At 38.5% G+C, this 18,425-nt stretch overlaps 1 protein-coding gene across 1 annotated transcript in view; it reads right to left on the reverse strand.

Moving 5' to 3' along the window:
• Positions 1–18,425, reverse strand: part of TRABD2B (TraB domain containing 2B) — a 263,245-nt gene that overhangs the window by 124,467 nt on the left and 120,353 nt on the right. The window contains exon 4 of the mRNA XM_063427781.1: positions 11,320–11,494. Within this exon, the coding sequence (XP_063283851.1) occupies positions 11,320–11,494 (175 nt within the window). The remainder of the gene's footprint in view (positions 1–11,319; positions 11,495–18,425) is intronic.

Raw genomic sequence — 18,425 nt, forward strand, 5'->3', positions numbered from 1 at the left:
AAAGTGAAATTTACTTAATTTGTACGAGTGGTACCTGACTCCGCTCAAGAGTAACTCTTTAGATGATTCAACTCAAACTTTTAAGGACACTCCTCAAAGTTCAAATTAGGAGAAACTTCCTGAAGGCCAAGGTGGCAGTGGTTGGACTCACAATAACTCTACATTGGAGGAGGTGGCAGTGAGTGGACTCACTGTAACTGTACATTGGAGGAGGTGGCAGTGAGTGGACTCACAATAACTGTACATTGGAGGAGGTGGCAGTGGTTGGACTCACAATAACTCTACATTGGAGGAGGTGGCAGTGAGTGACTCACGATAACTGTACATTTGAGGAGGTGGCAGTGAGTGGACTCACAATAACTGTACATTGAAGGAGGTGGCAGTAAGTGGACTCACAATAACTGTACATTGGAGGAGGTGACAGTGAGTGGACTCACAATAACTGTACATTGGAGGAGGTGGCAGTGAGTGGACTCACAATAACTGTACATTGGAGGAGGTGGCAGTGAGTGGACTCACAATAACTGTACATTGGAGGAGGTGACAGTGAGTGGACTCACCATAACTCTAAATTGGAGGAGGTGGCAGTGAGTGGACTCACAATAACTCTACATTGGAGGAGGTGGCAGTGAGTGGACTCACAATAACTCTACATTGGAGGAGGTGGCAGTGAGTGGACTCACAATAACTCTACATTGGAGGAGGTGGCAGTGAGTGGACTCACAATAACTCTACATTGGAGGAGGTGGCAGTGAGTGGACTCACAATAACTCTACATTGGAGGAGGTGGCAGTGAGTGGACTCACAATAACTTTACATTGGAGGAGGTGGCAGTGAGTGGACTCACAATAACTCTACATTGGAGGAGGTGGCATGAGTGGACTCACAATAACTCTACATTGGAGGAGGTGGCAGTGAGTGGACTGCATGAATACCCTTTCTACTGGAGAATAGAGAGGTAGAAGAGAGGTAAAAATATACAGGAAATTACACCTACAAATGTCCCTTGTTTGGGGCAAGTCTTCAAGCTTTTCACCTTCTCCAAAAATAGGAAGTGACTGACTACTAGTTTCCCCATTGTTTTAAACGAGATTGTCTTACATAGGGCAAGAAGACAACAGGGACATTTTATATGTTGCTTTTTTCTTCTAGCAAGCTTCTTCTAGCAAGCTGTGAACCCAAGTAAAAGTGATCTTCTTAAAATAATAATGTGGAATTTTGCAATATCTATATTATGAGCAAAATCATATCCATATATTCTGTAAATAGTTTAGATAGTCAGGATCAGGTGGTTATCCAAAATATTACCTTAAAATGAATTCCTATAATGCCACCTGATAGATAGTAACGTGTAACTACCAACCGCCTCCTCTCTAAAACCGTAGAGAGTTGTACAGGATAACATCCGTGTATGAATTTTTAGGATCTATATCTGGATATAGTCCATACCAGATGGTTCAGCTCAGACACACGTCATTTCATTGCGGCATTAAAAAGAACATTAAGGGATTGTATTTTTTTTAACAACTAACATGATCTGGTGACATGGTTTATTTCAACTACATGTAATTTTTTTATTTCTTTAATTTTTTTTTTTATTTCTGGCTTGGAAGTAAAATTTGATTCAAGAAAGAAAAAAAGTATTTTTCTTGATTGCACCTTAAATATTATAGACAATAATGTGGAATTTTCAGTTAGCTGGAAAAAAAACTCTCTCTTAAAATGGTAGTTTACTCATCATTCCCCGTTAAATATTTAACAAGTTTCAAAATGTAATGCATAATAGAATAATTGTGAAACAAAAACAAGTTTTTACAGCTGATATACTCTGGTTCTGAATTTGTCAAGGTGATTGTAAATTCATCATTTAGTGAATAATCTCTAAACTGACAACATATGATGTTACTCCAGTCCCCACTATCACCGCCTGTTGCAAAGTTATTAGGCTTATTCAATAAAGTGTGATTTGGGGGAAATTCAACATGAATTCAAAGTGACTTTTCATATTTACAAATAAAATCCAAACAGAAAACATGGCTGACTTAGTATTTTATTTATTTCTTTATAAAAATGTGAAGTTTACTTTGAATTCCTGAGAATTCCCAATTTATAGGATAAGAGAATATTGTGAAGTAAATGAGGCTGCGTGATAATATGCTAAGGAGAAGGGGGGAACATTCTGACATTCATCACGTGGCAATATATGATGTGAGCAGTATTTAAAAACAATTGTAAAAGATCAAAGCTGCTATCGCCAAAAAAATTAAAATAAAATTGAGGATCCAAAAAATATCTGAAACCAGGAGTTTCTAGTTTCTTAAAAAATTAGCACAGAAAAGGAGTTGTCAAATGCTTTGTAATCATGGCTTACTTCATATTATTCATTAAATATTATCCCATAGGCTGTTGTCCACTGCCCATTACATACCAGGGGTACTTGTCCTCAGCACACTCTCAGAATGGGTTAAAAGAGTCTTCACACACTGTGGCTGACCAAGATTGCATCGTTAAATTGAAAGCACACTTCTTCGCTGCTGTCATTCTTTTAACATTATTTGATCATAAAAATGAAACTTACCAGGACTGAATTGCTCTCAGCGTTGGTTTTAACTTCTAAGAGGTGAATTGTCTGCCAGTATATTCATTTCCATTCTAACAGCTTAAGTGTTCTCGACTCGGATTCCAACTGATGAACATTATAGGAATATGCATAACTGCTTTATTATAGTCATTTGGTCCATTAAAATATGTTCTATATGACTCATTGCTGGGTAATAAAAAGATTCATTCTCAGAGCCTAGGAATATGCGTTCAGCGTAAAAACCTCATATTATCTTGGATGGAGTGGTACGCTGCTTAAGAGGTGCAAATTATCAATGTAATCCACAGCAAATCAGGGAGGTTTATATGGTATTGTCAATTGAGTTTAACAGTGTGACGTTGATCCCTTGAATGTGACAGCCAGTTTAAGTCCAAGCTCACCAATATTCCATGAACAACGTTAATCCATTCTCTCTCAACCCCATGTATGCATGGACTCTTTTTTTTTTTTTTTTATTGCTATTACATACGCTTTGCTCCTGCACCAGTGGTCACCTGGCAGTGAAATACATTTATTTGCCAAAACTCAGCTCATCCCTACAAAGTTCTGCTCCTCTCCCACCCCCTTACTTTAAAGAGCCTCAAGAGGCTATGAACATATATTGCTGACTCTTAGAATGGTTAGGGTGCGGGAGTCTTTTGAGAAAACTACAGTGCTTAAAATTGAATCGCAATCCAACCCTATAGATACCTGGCTTAAGCTAGGCAACTATTTGCAAAGAATGTTGTGTTCATACAGATATTCTTAATACAATCTAGTGGCATTAGAGGCAGACCAACATGACCCTATGAAATAAGCATTAGCAGGTACACTGTATTTGAAGTTTTATGGATTGCATTGTTTGTCACTCAAAGTGTAGGTAACAAATGCAATATCTCCTTCACCCCAGTAAACATCATTTCAGTATTTATTGGGATAAATAATAAAAAGAAAATACTTCTGTGGCAAGTATACGGCCCCAGGATACCCTCGAACCCTCACATGAGGTGTTAACTCATTTACAAACTTTGCCAGTTATTGTGCGACAAGTTAAAATAAAAATAAATATATATATTATCACAACCAATTTCAGCAAAACAAATCTTACAGTAAGCTATTAGCTTGTTTAAGTGACAGATCATCTTTCAGAATCAGTTAATCTTTCAGAGCCTGCCAGTTATATTGCAAGATACACAAAACCATATGATATACACAAATGTCCCTATCCTGTTTGTGTAAAGACTAAAAGAGTAAATGAAAAACTAAAAAGACCTAAATGTACCTAATTTTATTTTCTATGAACCCCTGGATAGAAATCTGTACACAGAATAGCTGTTTACTCCTAATATGTGGACACTGAACAACACAAGTTTTATGCTTATATAGTGAGTACGAAGTTAATTATAAACAATTAGAAACATTGTTTAATCTCCCTCACTGGATTCCCAAAAATATTTGTAAAAACATTTACATTCTTATTTTTCATAGAATCTCTCCACGAACGATTATTATAAATTCTATGTTTAGACAGATCATATTTTCATAACAACAATTAAGGAAAATGTTTCTTAGCAAAAACAATTAAAATATATAAAAGGAATGGATGCATTGAGGTGGTTTTGAATAATATTATTTTACAAGGATACAATATTGTTCAATCATTCTCAATAAAATAATAAAAAAAATTAAAAAAATTATCACCACCAGTTTTCCAAACAGTTTTTGTTTTGTTTGTTTCTGTACCCTCCAAAATGTATTTTTGGGGATATTTCAAATAATTATTTAAGAATCGAGGCAGTCTCTAAACATTTTAGCTAGTGTGGTCATCTCATTTCAAAACATGGAATTGTGGTCCAATGACGAGATAATTGTAAATCAAAGATTCTAATAAATAATCCAACTAGAAGCAGTTTCCAATTTAGCTTCAAGTTAGTTTGGTTTAATATTTAAATATCCTTTATCAATTCTCCACAATTCCCAATTTAGTGAATTTGGTTAATGAACACCATTTATGTTTCGCTCGACTTTTGCTTAAATTCAAACTCAAGATCTATTTGGAAAGAGAATCAAAGATTCCATCAACACGTATTTTAAGGGAACCCAGCAGAACGGGCTGTGCCACTGACATATACATTGCAAGATTTACTGCGGGATTAAAAAAATGAAATAGCAGCACTCAATCAATTCTGTGTACACGTGCTGTCTAAATCAGCATTACATACTCATAATAACAATCAAGAAATTATAGAATACAAGAAAAGAGAAAAATAAACACAAGCCATAAGCTCTCCAGTCTGCAGAGGATTTTCGAGTCTGCCTGAGTCCTGACATAAGGCAAAATAATTAATCCTGTGCATCTGGAGACTATAAATAAGGTCCAAGAACACGGGATATCCACTGGAAATCCAGAAAGGTCCAATAAAGAGACATTCCTTGGCCAACCTATAGTTTGTCATTATATTTTTTTTCTTTGATTAAAATAACTGGCATAATCTTGATAATAACAATTTGCTTTAATCAAAGAGTGTGTCTAAAGTCCATATGTGGAGCCATTTAAACATTAGAATGGGCAAATAATATAACATAGTTGTGTACCAGCCAACAGTCCCGACTCCAGCAGCACAGTCCTGATTTGGAAGCCCTGTCCTGCTGTCCGTGTTTGTTTATTTCTTTAAAGAAGCAAATCTTCTTAAAGTACTTGAGGCCAGACAAGAGTCTGATGGCACAGGGTAGCAAATTCCAAAAGGAATGGGGCAAGCCTAGAAAAATCTTGCGGGAATGAGCAGATGTCAGGAGAAGGTCATTTCCAGAGCGAAGAGAACAATAAGGGGTATATTTGTTGAGTAAAGAGGAAAGGTAAAGAGGAGTGGAGGCAGTGAGGGCTTTGTAGGTTTGTGTTAGCAGTTGGAATTGGATACTGAAGGGTACAGGGCGCCAATGTAATGATTGGCAAAGTGGGAAAGGGGTGGGAGTAGCGGTCAGTCAGTAACATGAACCAGACTCTAGAGGATTAATGCGGTTATTTGGAAGGCCGATGAGTAGTGAGTTGCATAAGTCAAGCCGGGAAATGGTAAACACATGAACAAGTGCCTTAGTTGTATTTTGTGTTACAAAAAGGAGGCATGTGGGCAATATTTTCAAGGTGAATGTTACGGAGTATTGAAACAGACTGGATGAGAGAAGACAAAAATAAGACTCGAGTCAAATGTAAAACCAAGGCAGTAAGCTTGAGGGGTTGGGGTAAACGGTGTCCTACTGACTTGCAGGGATATTGATGGAGGATTGTTTGAGGGTGGAAATATGAGGAGTTCAGATTAAGAAAGATTACATTTTAAAAAACAAGAAGACATCCCATTAGAGATGGAAGAGAGACAGTTTGAGGCATGATCCAGGAGGGCAGAAGAGAGGCCAGGGAAGGTGATGTCAATCTGTGCATTATCAGTGTGTAGATGGTACTGAAAACCAGATGAGTTAATAAGGCTATCGAGAGAGGCAGTGTGGATGGAGAATAAAAGAGGACCAAGAACAGAGCCTTGGGGAACACCAACTGAGACAGGCATCGAGGAGGAGATGGCACCAGAGAAAGAGATACTAAATGAGCATTCAGAAAAATAGGATGAGAACCAGGAAAACACTGTATCATAAAGTCAAAGCTTGTGTAGGGTTTGAAGATGAAGAGATCAAAGGCAGCAGAGAGGTTGAAGAGAATTAAAAGAGATTAGATTAGATTTAGCAGTGATTAAGTTGTTAGTCACTTTGGTAAGGGCAGTTTCAGTAGAATGGAGGGAGCGTAAACCAGATTGAAGAGAGTCAAGGAGAGAGTTACTATTGAGAAAGTGAGTTAGACCGGTAAATACAATCGCACAAGGAGCTTAGAAGTGAAGGGGAGTAGTGGTATGGGACAGAGGATAAGTATAGTTAGAAGGAGAGGTAGGGTCAAAAGATTATTTATTTTTTTGTTGGGATTAACAAATGCATGCTTGAGGGAAGATGGGTTAATGCCAGTAGACAAGGAGATGTTTAAAATATGGGAAAGACATTGAAAGGTGAGAAGGGAGAGGATCGAGAGGGCATGTGGTGGATCGAGAAGATAAGAGAAGTTTGTAGTCAGGGGGGAAAGGAGTTAAAAGTGAAAGAAGATACAGAATGGAAGTCGAGTATTGGGGGGAGGAGGTAAGAGGGGAGATTTTATTACTAAGTTGGTTGTTCTTGTCAGTAAAGTGACAATAAAAGCAAAGTATGATCTTCATGTAACAATGGCCTGAAAATCTATTGCAGCTTCCATATTTATTTTCCTGTCTTCTGTTTATTTTGCATAAGCTTAATATTTGCCATTAAAATAAAATCAGTACCAAAAGAGTATTTTTATTTTTATTTTAGCTTATTTAAAATAAATACAATATTGCTAGTTTTAAATGAAAAAAAAAAAACATCTTAAGTAACAGTAAATATGTTGACATATTGAATAAATTATAAAATCACCAGAAGAACAAAATGCCTTGCCACTAATCCACGACCATTTGAGCCAAAGTACTATAATTACTGAACTCTTGTTGGCTCCAATATATCTCTGCACCTAATTATATTAATTTAATACACTAAAATAAGAATAAAATCCTTCATCAAGGAAACAACTTTTAAAAAGAGAAAATGCGAGAGAGATTGAATCTACCAGCTTTAGCAGTAAATTTCTTTTTAACCATTTAAAAGTGAGGGATGCACAAAGCATTACAAAGAATCTATTCATTGCTTTTTATCCATTTTGTTAATGATGCAAACAATCTACAATGACGCATACAACATCATGCACTGTCACTTTTGAGTTTTAACAACCTTAGAATCTTTATGAAAAAACAACTCAATGTGGGCCTTTGGTATATGAGGCTTCTAGGAACCGGAGAAAGAAATGGAGTTGAAAAGGAACATGGAAAAAAAAGTTTGGATGAGGTAAAACTCCGATCCTGTATGCTAGGGGCTGGCCAGAAAGACCTCTTCGGTCTTTTAGTGGGTGCCCTGCCCATTTGCCAGACATTTTATAGGCCACCTGCCAATTCTGGGTGTCACCAGTGATGCAAGTCGTGCCACTGGTGATGCCCTACCTCAGGCCTGCCATTACACCCCATTCTTCATAAATCTGAATGTAGGTAGGTATACTAGCATGAAATTGAGAAGGTATTTACAAAAGATGCAAGTGCCCCACATAACAGCATTCCTTCCAACAGTCATGCTTTTAGCAGGACAGTTACAATGTGAAGCGGGACTAGGACCATGAGAAAGCTCTTCAGCAGCACTCCATGCATCCGTAAGAGGCTAGCCAGACAGGCTGTTCTTCCACTTCCATGGGCAGGCACCACTCTTATCCAGGTGGACTCTCCCATTATGGGTGAGCTCTTTATTAGCACATGGGTAAGGTTCCATTAAGATTGAACTATAAAGGTCAAGTACGAAAGTCTGTGAGGTCCAAAGGACCAAATCCCTTACGAGTTCTATAACAGTCAGTCTGTCTTTGCTGTGAAGGTAACTAAACAGTTACATTTCAGAAAGCTAGCTATTTTAGAACACTGACACCCTCAAAATCAAAAATTAAAATTTTAAAAAATGTCCTGTGGTCATATAGTTTATAAAGTAAGTAGTTCGATGACAATCAAGTGTTAAGTTTTAGGCAGAAATAGACAAGTCTGCTTTAACATATTTAAACGTGACAGTTTGTCGACTTTCCCATTGCAACATAGCTGCCCATTCACTGTTTAAAAAATAAACCCTTCTGGATCCCAGGTAAAGGAGACATTTACATTGCTCTCCCCACATGCACTCAACAAGTTACCATTTGGAACATGGCACTGTTTCAAAAGCCCTTCAATGACTATAATGTTACAGAGGGAGTGTGAATTTTGTTGGCGTTTGATCCAGATGGCAAGCTTTCTGTGATCGAGGAAGTGCCAGGTTGACCCATCTAGCAGACAGCTCTCGCCTCCACTAGAACGAAAAGGTCTTGTCAAAATCTGGCCAGCATTCCAGGCATCTCAAATAGTCTGATCTTCAAAAAAAAAAAAGGGGGAAAAAAAAAGTCTAAACAAGGAAATGTTCTGTGTGAACAGTATCCTGAATTAATTATATAATTAATATTAATGGATCTGCCTGCAAGGCTTCCTTCGTTCTAGCAGGGAACAGAAAAATCATTGTCCAAGGGTTGGAGATGAAAGCAGAAAACGTTTTGTCAAGTCCTGTAATCCGGCAAATGTATAACACGATCCACACCGTGCACCTCAATTTGCATATGACACCTCCAACCGAGAGAGAGAGTGGCTCCGTGAATGAAGCCTGTCTCAAAGAGGTAGGGAATAATCTCCCTTTCCAGTCAAAGCTGGTTGTCTAATTAGCATTCAGGAGTAGTCAAAAACATTAAAGGCTTTGACGTGCTCTTTAATCCCACTTTAAGTGCTTCATTGTTTCATTGGCAGGTCACCTACTCTGCATGAGGCTCCATAAAGAAACGATTTACGTAGGGCAAATTGTGACTGAGAGAGTTTATGAAAACAAGCCAAGCCACATCTTAAAGTAATCACCATCTCAGTTCTGATACTAAGTATTCCATCTGTCACATAATCTATGCTTGGAGTTTCTTTGCCAGCTCTTCCCAAAGGTGGATCATTTTTCACCTGATTTTACCCAATCCGAATTGGCAAGCAGTTTTATTTTCCATAACTTTTCCCTGCGTTCCTGTATACACTGACAGAAAATTGCATGCATGTTGTGGCGAAACCAACTTCGCCACTGTGAACTGGAGAAGCCTGGTTGCCCGCCTGCTGCCTTTGGACTATGGACCAGACTTTATGGGAATGTGATACCCCAGATAGCTATACCATGGAGCCTATTCATATAATGAAAGACTATGGGAAAGACTTTAGCTCCATGGCAATTGTACTGTGTGAATAGGATCTGCGCGCTATTCGGTAGTTTTGTGCACTCAGATCCCAGCTATCTGGGGATATGTGAAATGTCTGTGTGTTATGGATAAAAAGTAACTTTCTGTATTTTAAAGTGTTTTTATGTCTTTCTGTAACCATGTGGTTAATGGAGTCTGTCTCTGTGCTGGGAGGTAATTTGATTACTTCTCCAGCACAGAGAAGGAAGCTGGAAAGCTAGGGGTTTTAAAAGATACTTTACTAACTTTTGAACCCCTGGTCTGATCCATGCCATTTTTTTAATATGTTGTTCCCCTGAATGGATTGATTGTGGATATGGATTTTTATGTGAATGTGATGTATGGTTTTAAAGTTATGAAAGTTGTGTAAAAGTATATTTTAAACTGTATGCATAATGGGATTATGTGTCACACTAAGGTGAGGGGATGTGTGGGATGTAACATCTATGTCATTGGTTCTTTTATGCCTCCCCCTGGGTGTGGCCTGTATGTGTGAGTTGGAAATAAAAGCCAGGCTGGATGAGCCAGTCCTCAGTTCCTGTTTAACCCTCAAAATGAAGTGTCGTCTCGTTCTTGGGGGGAATTGGATTGTAAGCTGACTGCCAGGAGTGTAAGCGGATTGTATGCTTTTCTTGTTCAGCTGTTCCAGTTCGGAGTGTTATCTTGTATCCAGTTCGGGAGTTTGGTGTTCTGCAGTAGCTGTGCCTGTCTCTCAAAAAGGGGATTATCGCCTAAACGGATTTTATTCCCTTTTATGCTGAAACGGTCCGTTACACATGTTTTCTTCAATATTTGTCTATGTAACTGCAATTCATTCTACCAAGCAGAATCCGCACCTCAGTGCTGAGGAAGAAGGGAGCTTTATAGGTCACCACCTTTTCTTTCAATATACAGCAGAAATCAATAAAAAATGGTGAATATCAATGAGCACAGCTGGTATCACATGCACAGAATAGTGTGTTAAAGGAAGATATCACCGAGTCCAGCTGCTTAAATAAAATAGTTCTATTTTGTGATTATATTTACAGATATAAAATGTATTAAGATCACTTGGTATCAATACTATGCATAATAAACTACTGCTAGTGCTAAATGCAAAAAATACACTTTTGTTTATGTCAATTTTGTTTTGTTTTACTTTGTACCATCCAATTTATTTTTATACAAATACAGAATCTGATCAGTGGGGGCAGACATTGGTGTACATGGAGTTGAAGGAAATCCATAACATGTTTGCTCTACTTACTGCCTATTATACCATAATCCTGTTTTTTTGGTGTTTTATCTATCTAGGCTAGGCCTCTCTATCCCGATCAGTAAATAAGCAATATTTGAAAAGATATCACTTTTTTTTTCTGCCTGAAAAATCTACATTTCTGCCTCAGACTATGGGTCATAAATTATGGATATTGTAGCACATGACATAAAAAGGCATTACGGTATATGTGATTCCATAAATACAGAGCACTCATTTATTGTAAAATAACACAGGGGCAGAGTGACATACAGGGTTACTTCCTAGTGTGACGTATCAGGAGTTCAAAGTGGATTCAAAGTGAATTTCACATTTTAAACCAAAATTCGAGTTGAATGAAGCTGAAACTATTGACTGGGGAGAATGTTTACAATTCAGACTTTGTGACCTAAAATTTAGAATTCCATTTGAATTCACCCCAAAGGGGAAATCTAAATATGTGGATTTTGCTAGTGTTATTTAGCTGTGAATGTCCTGGAAAGATAACGGGGTGGAACGAGAGGGCGATCAATGATAGACAAAGTTCATGACACTTTTATATAAATAATAACACATTACCTGCACCAAAAGCAAAGAAAAAACTCTTGTCTTTGTTTTCCCTCAGAAGTGCCATCACTCTCTTGGCCATCCTCTCATTCCTCTTGTAAATCAGCTCGTGTCTGAAGTAGATATCAATCTCCTGAGCTGTCACCATGTCGTGTGGCGGAAGTGTTGTGTTGATAAAATGAGGAACCTGCAAAAAATAATATGGATCATGAGATAAACTTAACCACATGGGGCAATGTTATCACATGGGCAATGTAACTATACAGGGTAATGTTATAACACGGGGTAAAGTTACCACATTATTATTATTTTATTATTTTTATTATTATTGCCATTTATATAGCACCAACAGATTCCGCAGCGCTTTACAATATTATGCGAGGGGGGATTTAATTATAAAGAGGACAATTACATGAAAACTTACAGGAACGATAGGTTGAAGAGGACCCTGCTCAAATGAGCTTACAGTCTATAGGAGGTGGGGTACAAAACACATTAGGACAGGAAATAGCAATCAAATAAGGTGGGAGTGAAGCAGAGCTGGAAGAGAGAGCAGAGTGCTGCCCTTTAGGAGAGAGCAATGGACAGGTATCTGAGGTAGAGGTTACTCTGGGAGGCCATAAGCTTTCCTTAAGAGATGGGTTTTAAGGCACTTCTTAAATGATTGAAGACTAGGGGAGAGTCTGATGGTGGTAGGCAGGCTATTCCATAGGAAGGGAGCCGCCCACGAGAAGTCCTGCAAGCGTGAGTTGGCCGTATGGGTGCGAACAATGGACAGGAGAAGGTCACGGGCAGAGCGGAGATACCGAGAAGGGGCATACCTATGGATCTGTGAGGAGATATTTAGGGGCTAGAATTGTTCAGTGCTTTATAGGTACGGGTTAGCACTTTGAATTGACTCCTATAGGATACAGGAAGCCAATGTAGGGACTGACAGAGGGGTGAGATGTGAGAGAACCGACTAGAGAGGAAAAGCAGTCTGGCAGCAGCATTAATTACAGACTGTAGCGGGGCAATACGGCTTTTGGGAAGACTTATTAGGAGGGGGTTACAATAATTCTTCCGGGAAATTACTAGAGCATGGACAAGCTCCTTGGTAGAATCTTGCTTAACCCCTTAAGGACCAAACTTCTGGAATAAAAGGGAATCATGACGTGTCACACACGTCATGTGTCCTTAAGGGGTTAAGAAAGGGGCGGATGTGGGCTATGTTTTTAAGATGGAATCTACAGGATTTGGCAACATACCGGTTGTGAGGCTCAAAGGTGAGGCCAGAGTCAAGTATGACGCCAAGACAGCGCGCTTGCAAGGATGGACTTATGTGGGTACCACTAACTTGAAGGGAGAGTGAAAGAGGAAAAAAAAAGTATATTTACGTATCTTGTACCACGATCCTCTCCCAAAAATGCAACATGTGGTTGTTTAATATTTGCAGCATATAAATAGTCAATTGGAGCATATAAATAGTCAACTGGAGTCTCTGAAATCTCTGTTTTTTTTTTTTAAAAAAAACTTCTAAAATACCTAATTTCACTGTAAACCAGATAATTGCTACGAAGTGTCAATGTAACTGCAGTACTCTAGAATGTAACATATTTACTTAATATAACCAGATACATTCATTTTATAGTAAAACTCAGGAAAAAATGTATTGTCAAAACACAGAAGACAGATGATGTTGCCGATACATAACTCCTGGTTATTCGGTGGAATCGGTCTGTGCTGTGTTTGTTTGATGTAGAAGACAATGTTTCATGTTCCGTAAAACAAACCCTAATTATGATTGATGGCGGCATGTATATACAAGCCTGCAGATTGGGTTAAAAGGTAGCTTTTCGTCTTACCTAAACATCTGACAAAGAATAATCACAATAAAGAGTCATTATACCGTATATAGTGCCTGGAGTTTAAATATAGCATATTTCATTGCTTAGTAAATGTCACAGGGGTTATTAACCCACTCGCCTCCAGAGGTCTAGAGCTAGCAGGCAGTTAGGAAATGGATGATGAAGAGATTAGGAAAACAGTTATGTTTCCAGAATAAATTTTTACTTGTGTATATTTTGCAAGCATCGTTAGCAAAAAATAATTTTGAAGACATTCGAAATGCGTCCTATTTTCAGCATAGCAACTTTGAACAGGGAATTATCTGAAAGCGTCATGTTACATGTAAGCGATACGCAGAGCTTAACATAGAGGTCTTTCTGTCTCAAGCTGAGGCCAATAACTGGTGTGCTGAATCAAAGTAAATTTCGAAAACAGCTCTCTGAACGACTCTGCCAGTTATCTGTTAGGGAATCTTATGTCACTCATTTTAACGGCTTTGAGACATGTCCATGTGCCAAAAGTCGATCAGTGAATACATTGGTGAAATTAGCTTCTTTGCTGTAGATAGATGACCCAATAATTAGCAAGTGTTTCATATACCTCTAGCATGTAAGCTCATCGAGCAGGGCCCTCAACCCCCTCTGTTCCTGTACATCCAGTGGTCTGATCTCAATTATGTGTCTGTTAGTCCACCCATTGTACAGTGCTACGGAATTTGTTGGCGCTATATAAATAATAAAATAATAATAATAATAATATATAAGGGAGTTATTCGCTAAGCAGAGGGTTGATCAAAGTTACAACATTTAAAAGCAGCAAAGAGAAAGATGAAGAGATACTTTTTGGATACTGTTTGCCTCTGACCTTTTCCCACTATCCTGATGGATGAGAGGTGTAACGCTGCCAAGTGACTAGTGAAATGGTAGCATGTTTTACAACAGAAAGTTTGTCCCAACTACAGAAAATGTTTCCCATCAGAAATAGGTGACATTGCACCAGCTTACCAATATAGAAAAAACGATCTAGTAATTTTTGAGGATTTTTGCTGGTTTTTATTTTTTGGTTTTTTTTTATCACGCTTCAATTCCCCCCTCCCCCACCCCACACAACATCAGAGTTATTTATTATGGGAAATTCAAACTGATCTTAAAGTGAAATTCAAATTAAAACCAATGTAGCCGAACCGTAAGAATTATTACTTTAAAAATGTTACCTACTTTGGCAACTGTGGCCTTATATTTGGACTTTACTTTGAATTCAGGGCAGTTCTCACTTTATTAAATAACCGTGTATATCTGGCATCATTTAAACAAGAAATGAAAGTGTCAAAATGCAAGATATCACTGTCCTAGTGCCCAATGTATAGGTTGCTGATACGTTGATCTTGGTACACATTCTGACAATGCTTTATCTGAGCATGACCCTGGCCAACTTTGGTTCCAAACTGGTTTTAAAGAAAACAAAAATAATCAGACCACAAAATCCATATTTGACCTTGTTTTACGTTACAGCATGGCTAGTAATTCTGCATACAAGGATGGTTTACATTTAAGCTTGAACTAGACTAGTGAGTTGCAGCCAAAGTATAGTGTGTCAGGAACACGGAACCTTTATTGTCACTATCAGTGAAAAGTCTTTTGGACCGGAAAATGACTGCATATATTGACTCCTGTGGGCTATTCCGGTCCATTAAAAAAGACGAATGTGGAGTGCCCTCCAGTCTATAGCAGTATAATCATACTCCCAGGCCCTTGACGCCTGTTGCATTAATCATCTTAATTTTTTCTTGTGTCTCAACTCTCAACCCCTTTCCTTAGACTTGACATTCACCATGATTCACATTAGTTAGGCAGCTGTTGTTGCTGATTTATGTGCCCATTTGCTTTCTTAACAACCAGACACAGATCAAGAACTCAGGACAGAGTCCAAGGCAATTAGCAAGCTGTTAACCACGGTCACAACTTAAGCCTCCACCCAAAGATTCCCTTTTGGGATTGCACACCTCTATCACCCTAAGACTACGGTGCTTGCATGGACGAGATTGCCAACTTTGCATTCCGAAGCACATCCTTGGATCTTTACATTCTACTGTACATTAAAAACGAGCAAAATACCAAATGCAGATGAGAATCCCACCGTGTTTTTATTTGATGGGATTAAATTGGCTCTGTCATCAGATATATTCAATAAACTACATATGACTTAACTTGGTATTTATTGAGTTTATTTGTTTGTTTTGAATTGAACTGAAAAAGACGAGACACAGTCTGTATACTAATACAAAGAAACTAGTCCTGCGCTCAAACTCCCATTACTCCTGGGCTGCAGCAATGACTATAGTACACATCAGCCAAAATATATATAGTAAAAACCAAAGAAAAAAAGTTGCCTGCGCTCTTTTCACAGTACTGATGTATCACACAGAACTTCTCTGAACAGTGGAATCCTGGGAACTAATCAGCTCAGCTCCCAGGAAATATGAGGTTCTGATTGGCTGTTGGGAACCCAGAGTATCAAAAAGCCTGTTTAACCTCCCTGGCGGTATGATTATGTCAGGAATTTTGTACCAAAAGCGGTACCATTTTTTTGCATTTGAATTACCCGCCCAGTTCCGCCCCCATGAGCCTCTGCGGCTCACAGAGACGGAACCAGGAAGTCAGATGGAGGCATCCGCCGGGGCTCTCACCGGCAATCACAGCGCGGGGACATCGCTGGATCGCAAGGAGAAGTTAACCCCTTCAGGACGGAGTCAATAGTGCACGTTCTGATCAAAACAAAACGTAAACAAAAACTGGAATTTGCGCTATATGTCTGTTCACCCGTAGTTCCCCTCTTTCAAATTATATGCACCCACACTTATTATATGTCATTTTGTTCAGGAGAAACAGGGCTTTAATTTATCATTAACTATTCATATATGGAACATCATTTATTATGAATAAAAGTTAAAAAAAAGTGAGAAAATAAGATTTTTTTTTACATTTGCATTTCCGTCTGACATTTTAACTGTGAATGTCATAATAGTGTTAGGTTTTACTGCAAAAAATGCACATATCAGCGTTTTTTGTAATCAGCGATGTCTCACGAGTACAACAGTACCCCCCATTAACAGGTTTTATGTTGTTTTGGAAAGTTACAGGGTAAAATATAGAACGTTCCATTTTCAAATTGAAATTTGCCAGATTGGTAATGTTACCTTTGAGACGGTGTGGTAGCCCAGGAATGAGAATTACCCCCATAATGGCATACCATTTGAAAAAGTAGACAAGCCAAGGTATTGAAAGTGGGGTATGTTTAGTCTTTTTTAGTAGCCACTTAGTCACAAACACTGGCCAAAGTTAGCGTTCATATTTGTTTTTGTGTGAAAAAATCAAAAAACGAATATTTGGCCAGTGTTTGTGACTAAGTGGCTACTAAGAAAGACTGGACATACTCCACTTGCAATACATCGGGTTGTCTACTTTTGCAAATGGTATGCCATCATGGGGGTAATTCTCATTCCTGGGCTACCATACGCTCTCAAAGGCAACATAACCAATCTGGCAAATTTCAATGTGAAAAAAATGAAATGCAAGCCTTATATGTGACTCTCTAACTTTCCAAAACACCATAAAACCTGTAAATGGGGGGTACTGTTATTCTCGGGAGACTTCACTAAACACAAATATTAGTGTTTTAAAACAGTAAAACATATTACAACAATAATATAGACCATAAAAGTGCAGTTCGCTTGTAAAAAATGCAAAAAACGTCACTTTTACTTAAAATATCATCGTTGTAATACAATTTACCAGTTTGAAACATGAATATTTGAGTTCAGCGAAGTCTCCCGAGTAAAACAGTACCCCCTATGTACAGGTTTTATGGTGTCTTGGAGAGTTACAGGGTCAAATATAGTGCTTGCGAATTAAATTCTCTGCACTTTCTCCCTGTGTTGTCAGGCATGTCAATCAAATTTTAATTAATCAAATCACATAATTACGTTAAAAGATTATTTAAATATACATGTAGAATTTTAATATATATGCATTTATAGGTATTTAACTAATGTAATCTTTTATGTAATTATATGTACGGGTGGGGATCAAAATGTAAGGAAGGCAAAATGTAAGGAAGGCAAGACAGGTTGTGGTGGTAGGGGACTCTATCATTAGGAGAGCAGATAGGGCAATCTGCCACTCTGATCGGCTCAACCGGACAGTTTGCTGTCTCCCGGGTGCTCGGGTCCGGCATGTTGCTGACAGAGTGGATGGATTATTGGGAGGGGCTGGGGATGACCCAGCGGTCATGGTCCATGTTGGTACCAATGACAAAGTAAGAGGAAGATGGAAGGTCCTAAAGAATGATTTCAGGGAATTAGGTAGCAAACTCAAGAAAAGGACCTCCAAGGTGGTATTCTCTGAGATATTACCTGTGCCACGTGCTACAGTGGAAAGGCAGCGGGAGATTAGAGAGGTTAATGCGTGGCTGAAGTCTTGGTGCAGGAAGGAGGGTTTTGGGTTTTTAGAGCACTGGGCCGACTTTGCGATTGGGTACAACCTATATAGTAGTGATGGATTGCACCTAAACGGAAGGGGGTCTGCAGTGCTGGGGGATAGGATGGCTAGAAGGTTGGAGGAGATTTTAAACTAGTAGTAGGGGGGGAGGGTCATAGCAATCTACAAAATGGAGATAGGACAGAAAGGAGATGGGCTTTAGAACAGTATAAGGAGGGTGGAGACGGGGGGAGGGGCAAGCTCAGAACAGAGAAGCTATGTAATGTTGGTAATTCACAAAATAAACAAGAGACGCATGATATTAAATGTATGCTTACTAATGCAAGGAGCCTAAATAACAAAATGGGAGAACTAGAGGCATTAGCATACACTAAACAATATGATATAATAGGCATAACTGAAACATGGTGGGATGAGACACATGACTGGGCAGTTAACTTAAATGGGTACACATTATTTAGGAAGGATAGGAAAAACAAGAAGGGTGGTGGGGTATGTTTGTATGTCAACCATGATTTAAAGCCAAATCTTAAGCAAATTGAATGCGATGAGGAAAATGTGGAAGCTTTATGGGTAAATATCTGCTTGGGGGAAAAGAAGGGAAACCAACTATTGGTTGGGATATGTTATAAACCACCTAATGTTAATATTGACGAGGAACAACAGCTGTTTGAGCAAATTGAGAAAGCTGCAAATCTTGGTAACACTTTAATTATTGGAGATTTTAATTACCCAGACATAAATTGGGACATAGGGACTAGTAGCTCAGCAAAGGGAATTAGGTTTTTAAACTTG

Source organism: Pelobates fuscus, chromosome 7 (assembly GCF_036172605.1).
Source record: "Pelobates fuscus isolate aPelFus1 chromosome 7, aPelFus1.pri, whole genome shotgun sequence".
Lineage (NCBI taxonomy): Eukaryota > Metazoa > Chordata > Amphibia > Anura > Pelobatidae > Pelobates > Pelobates fuscus.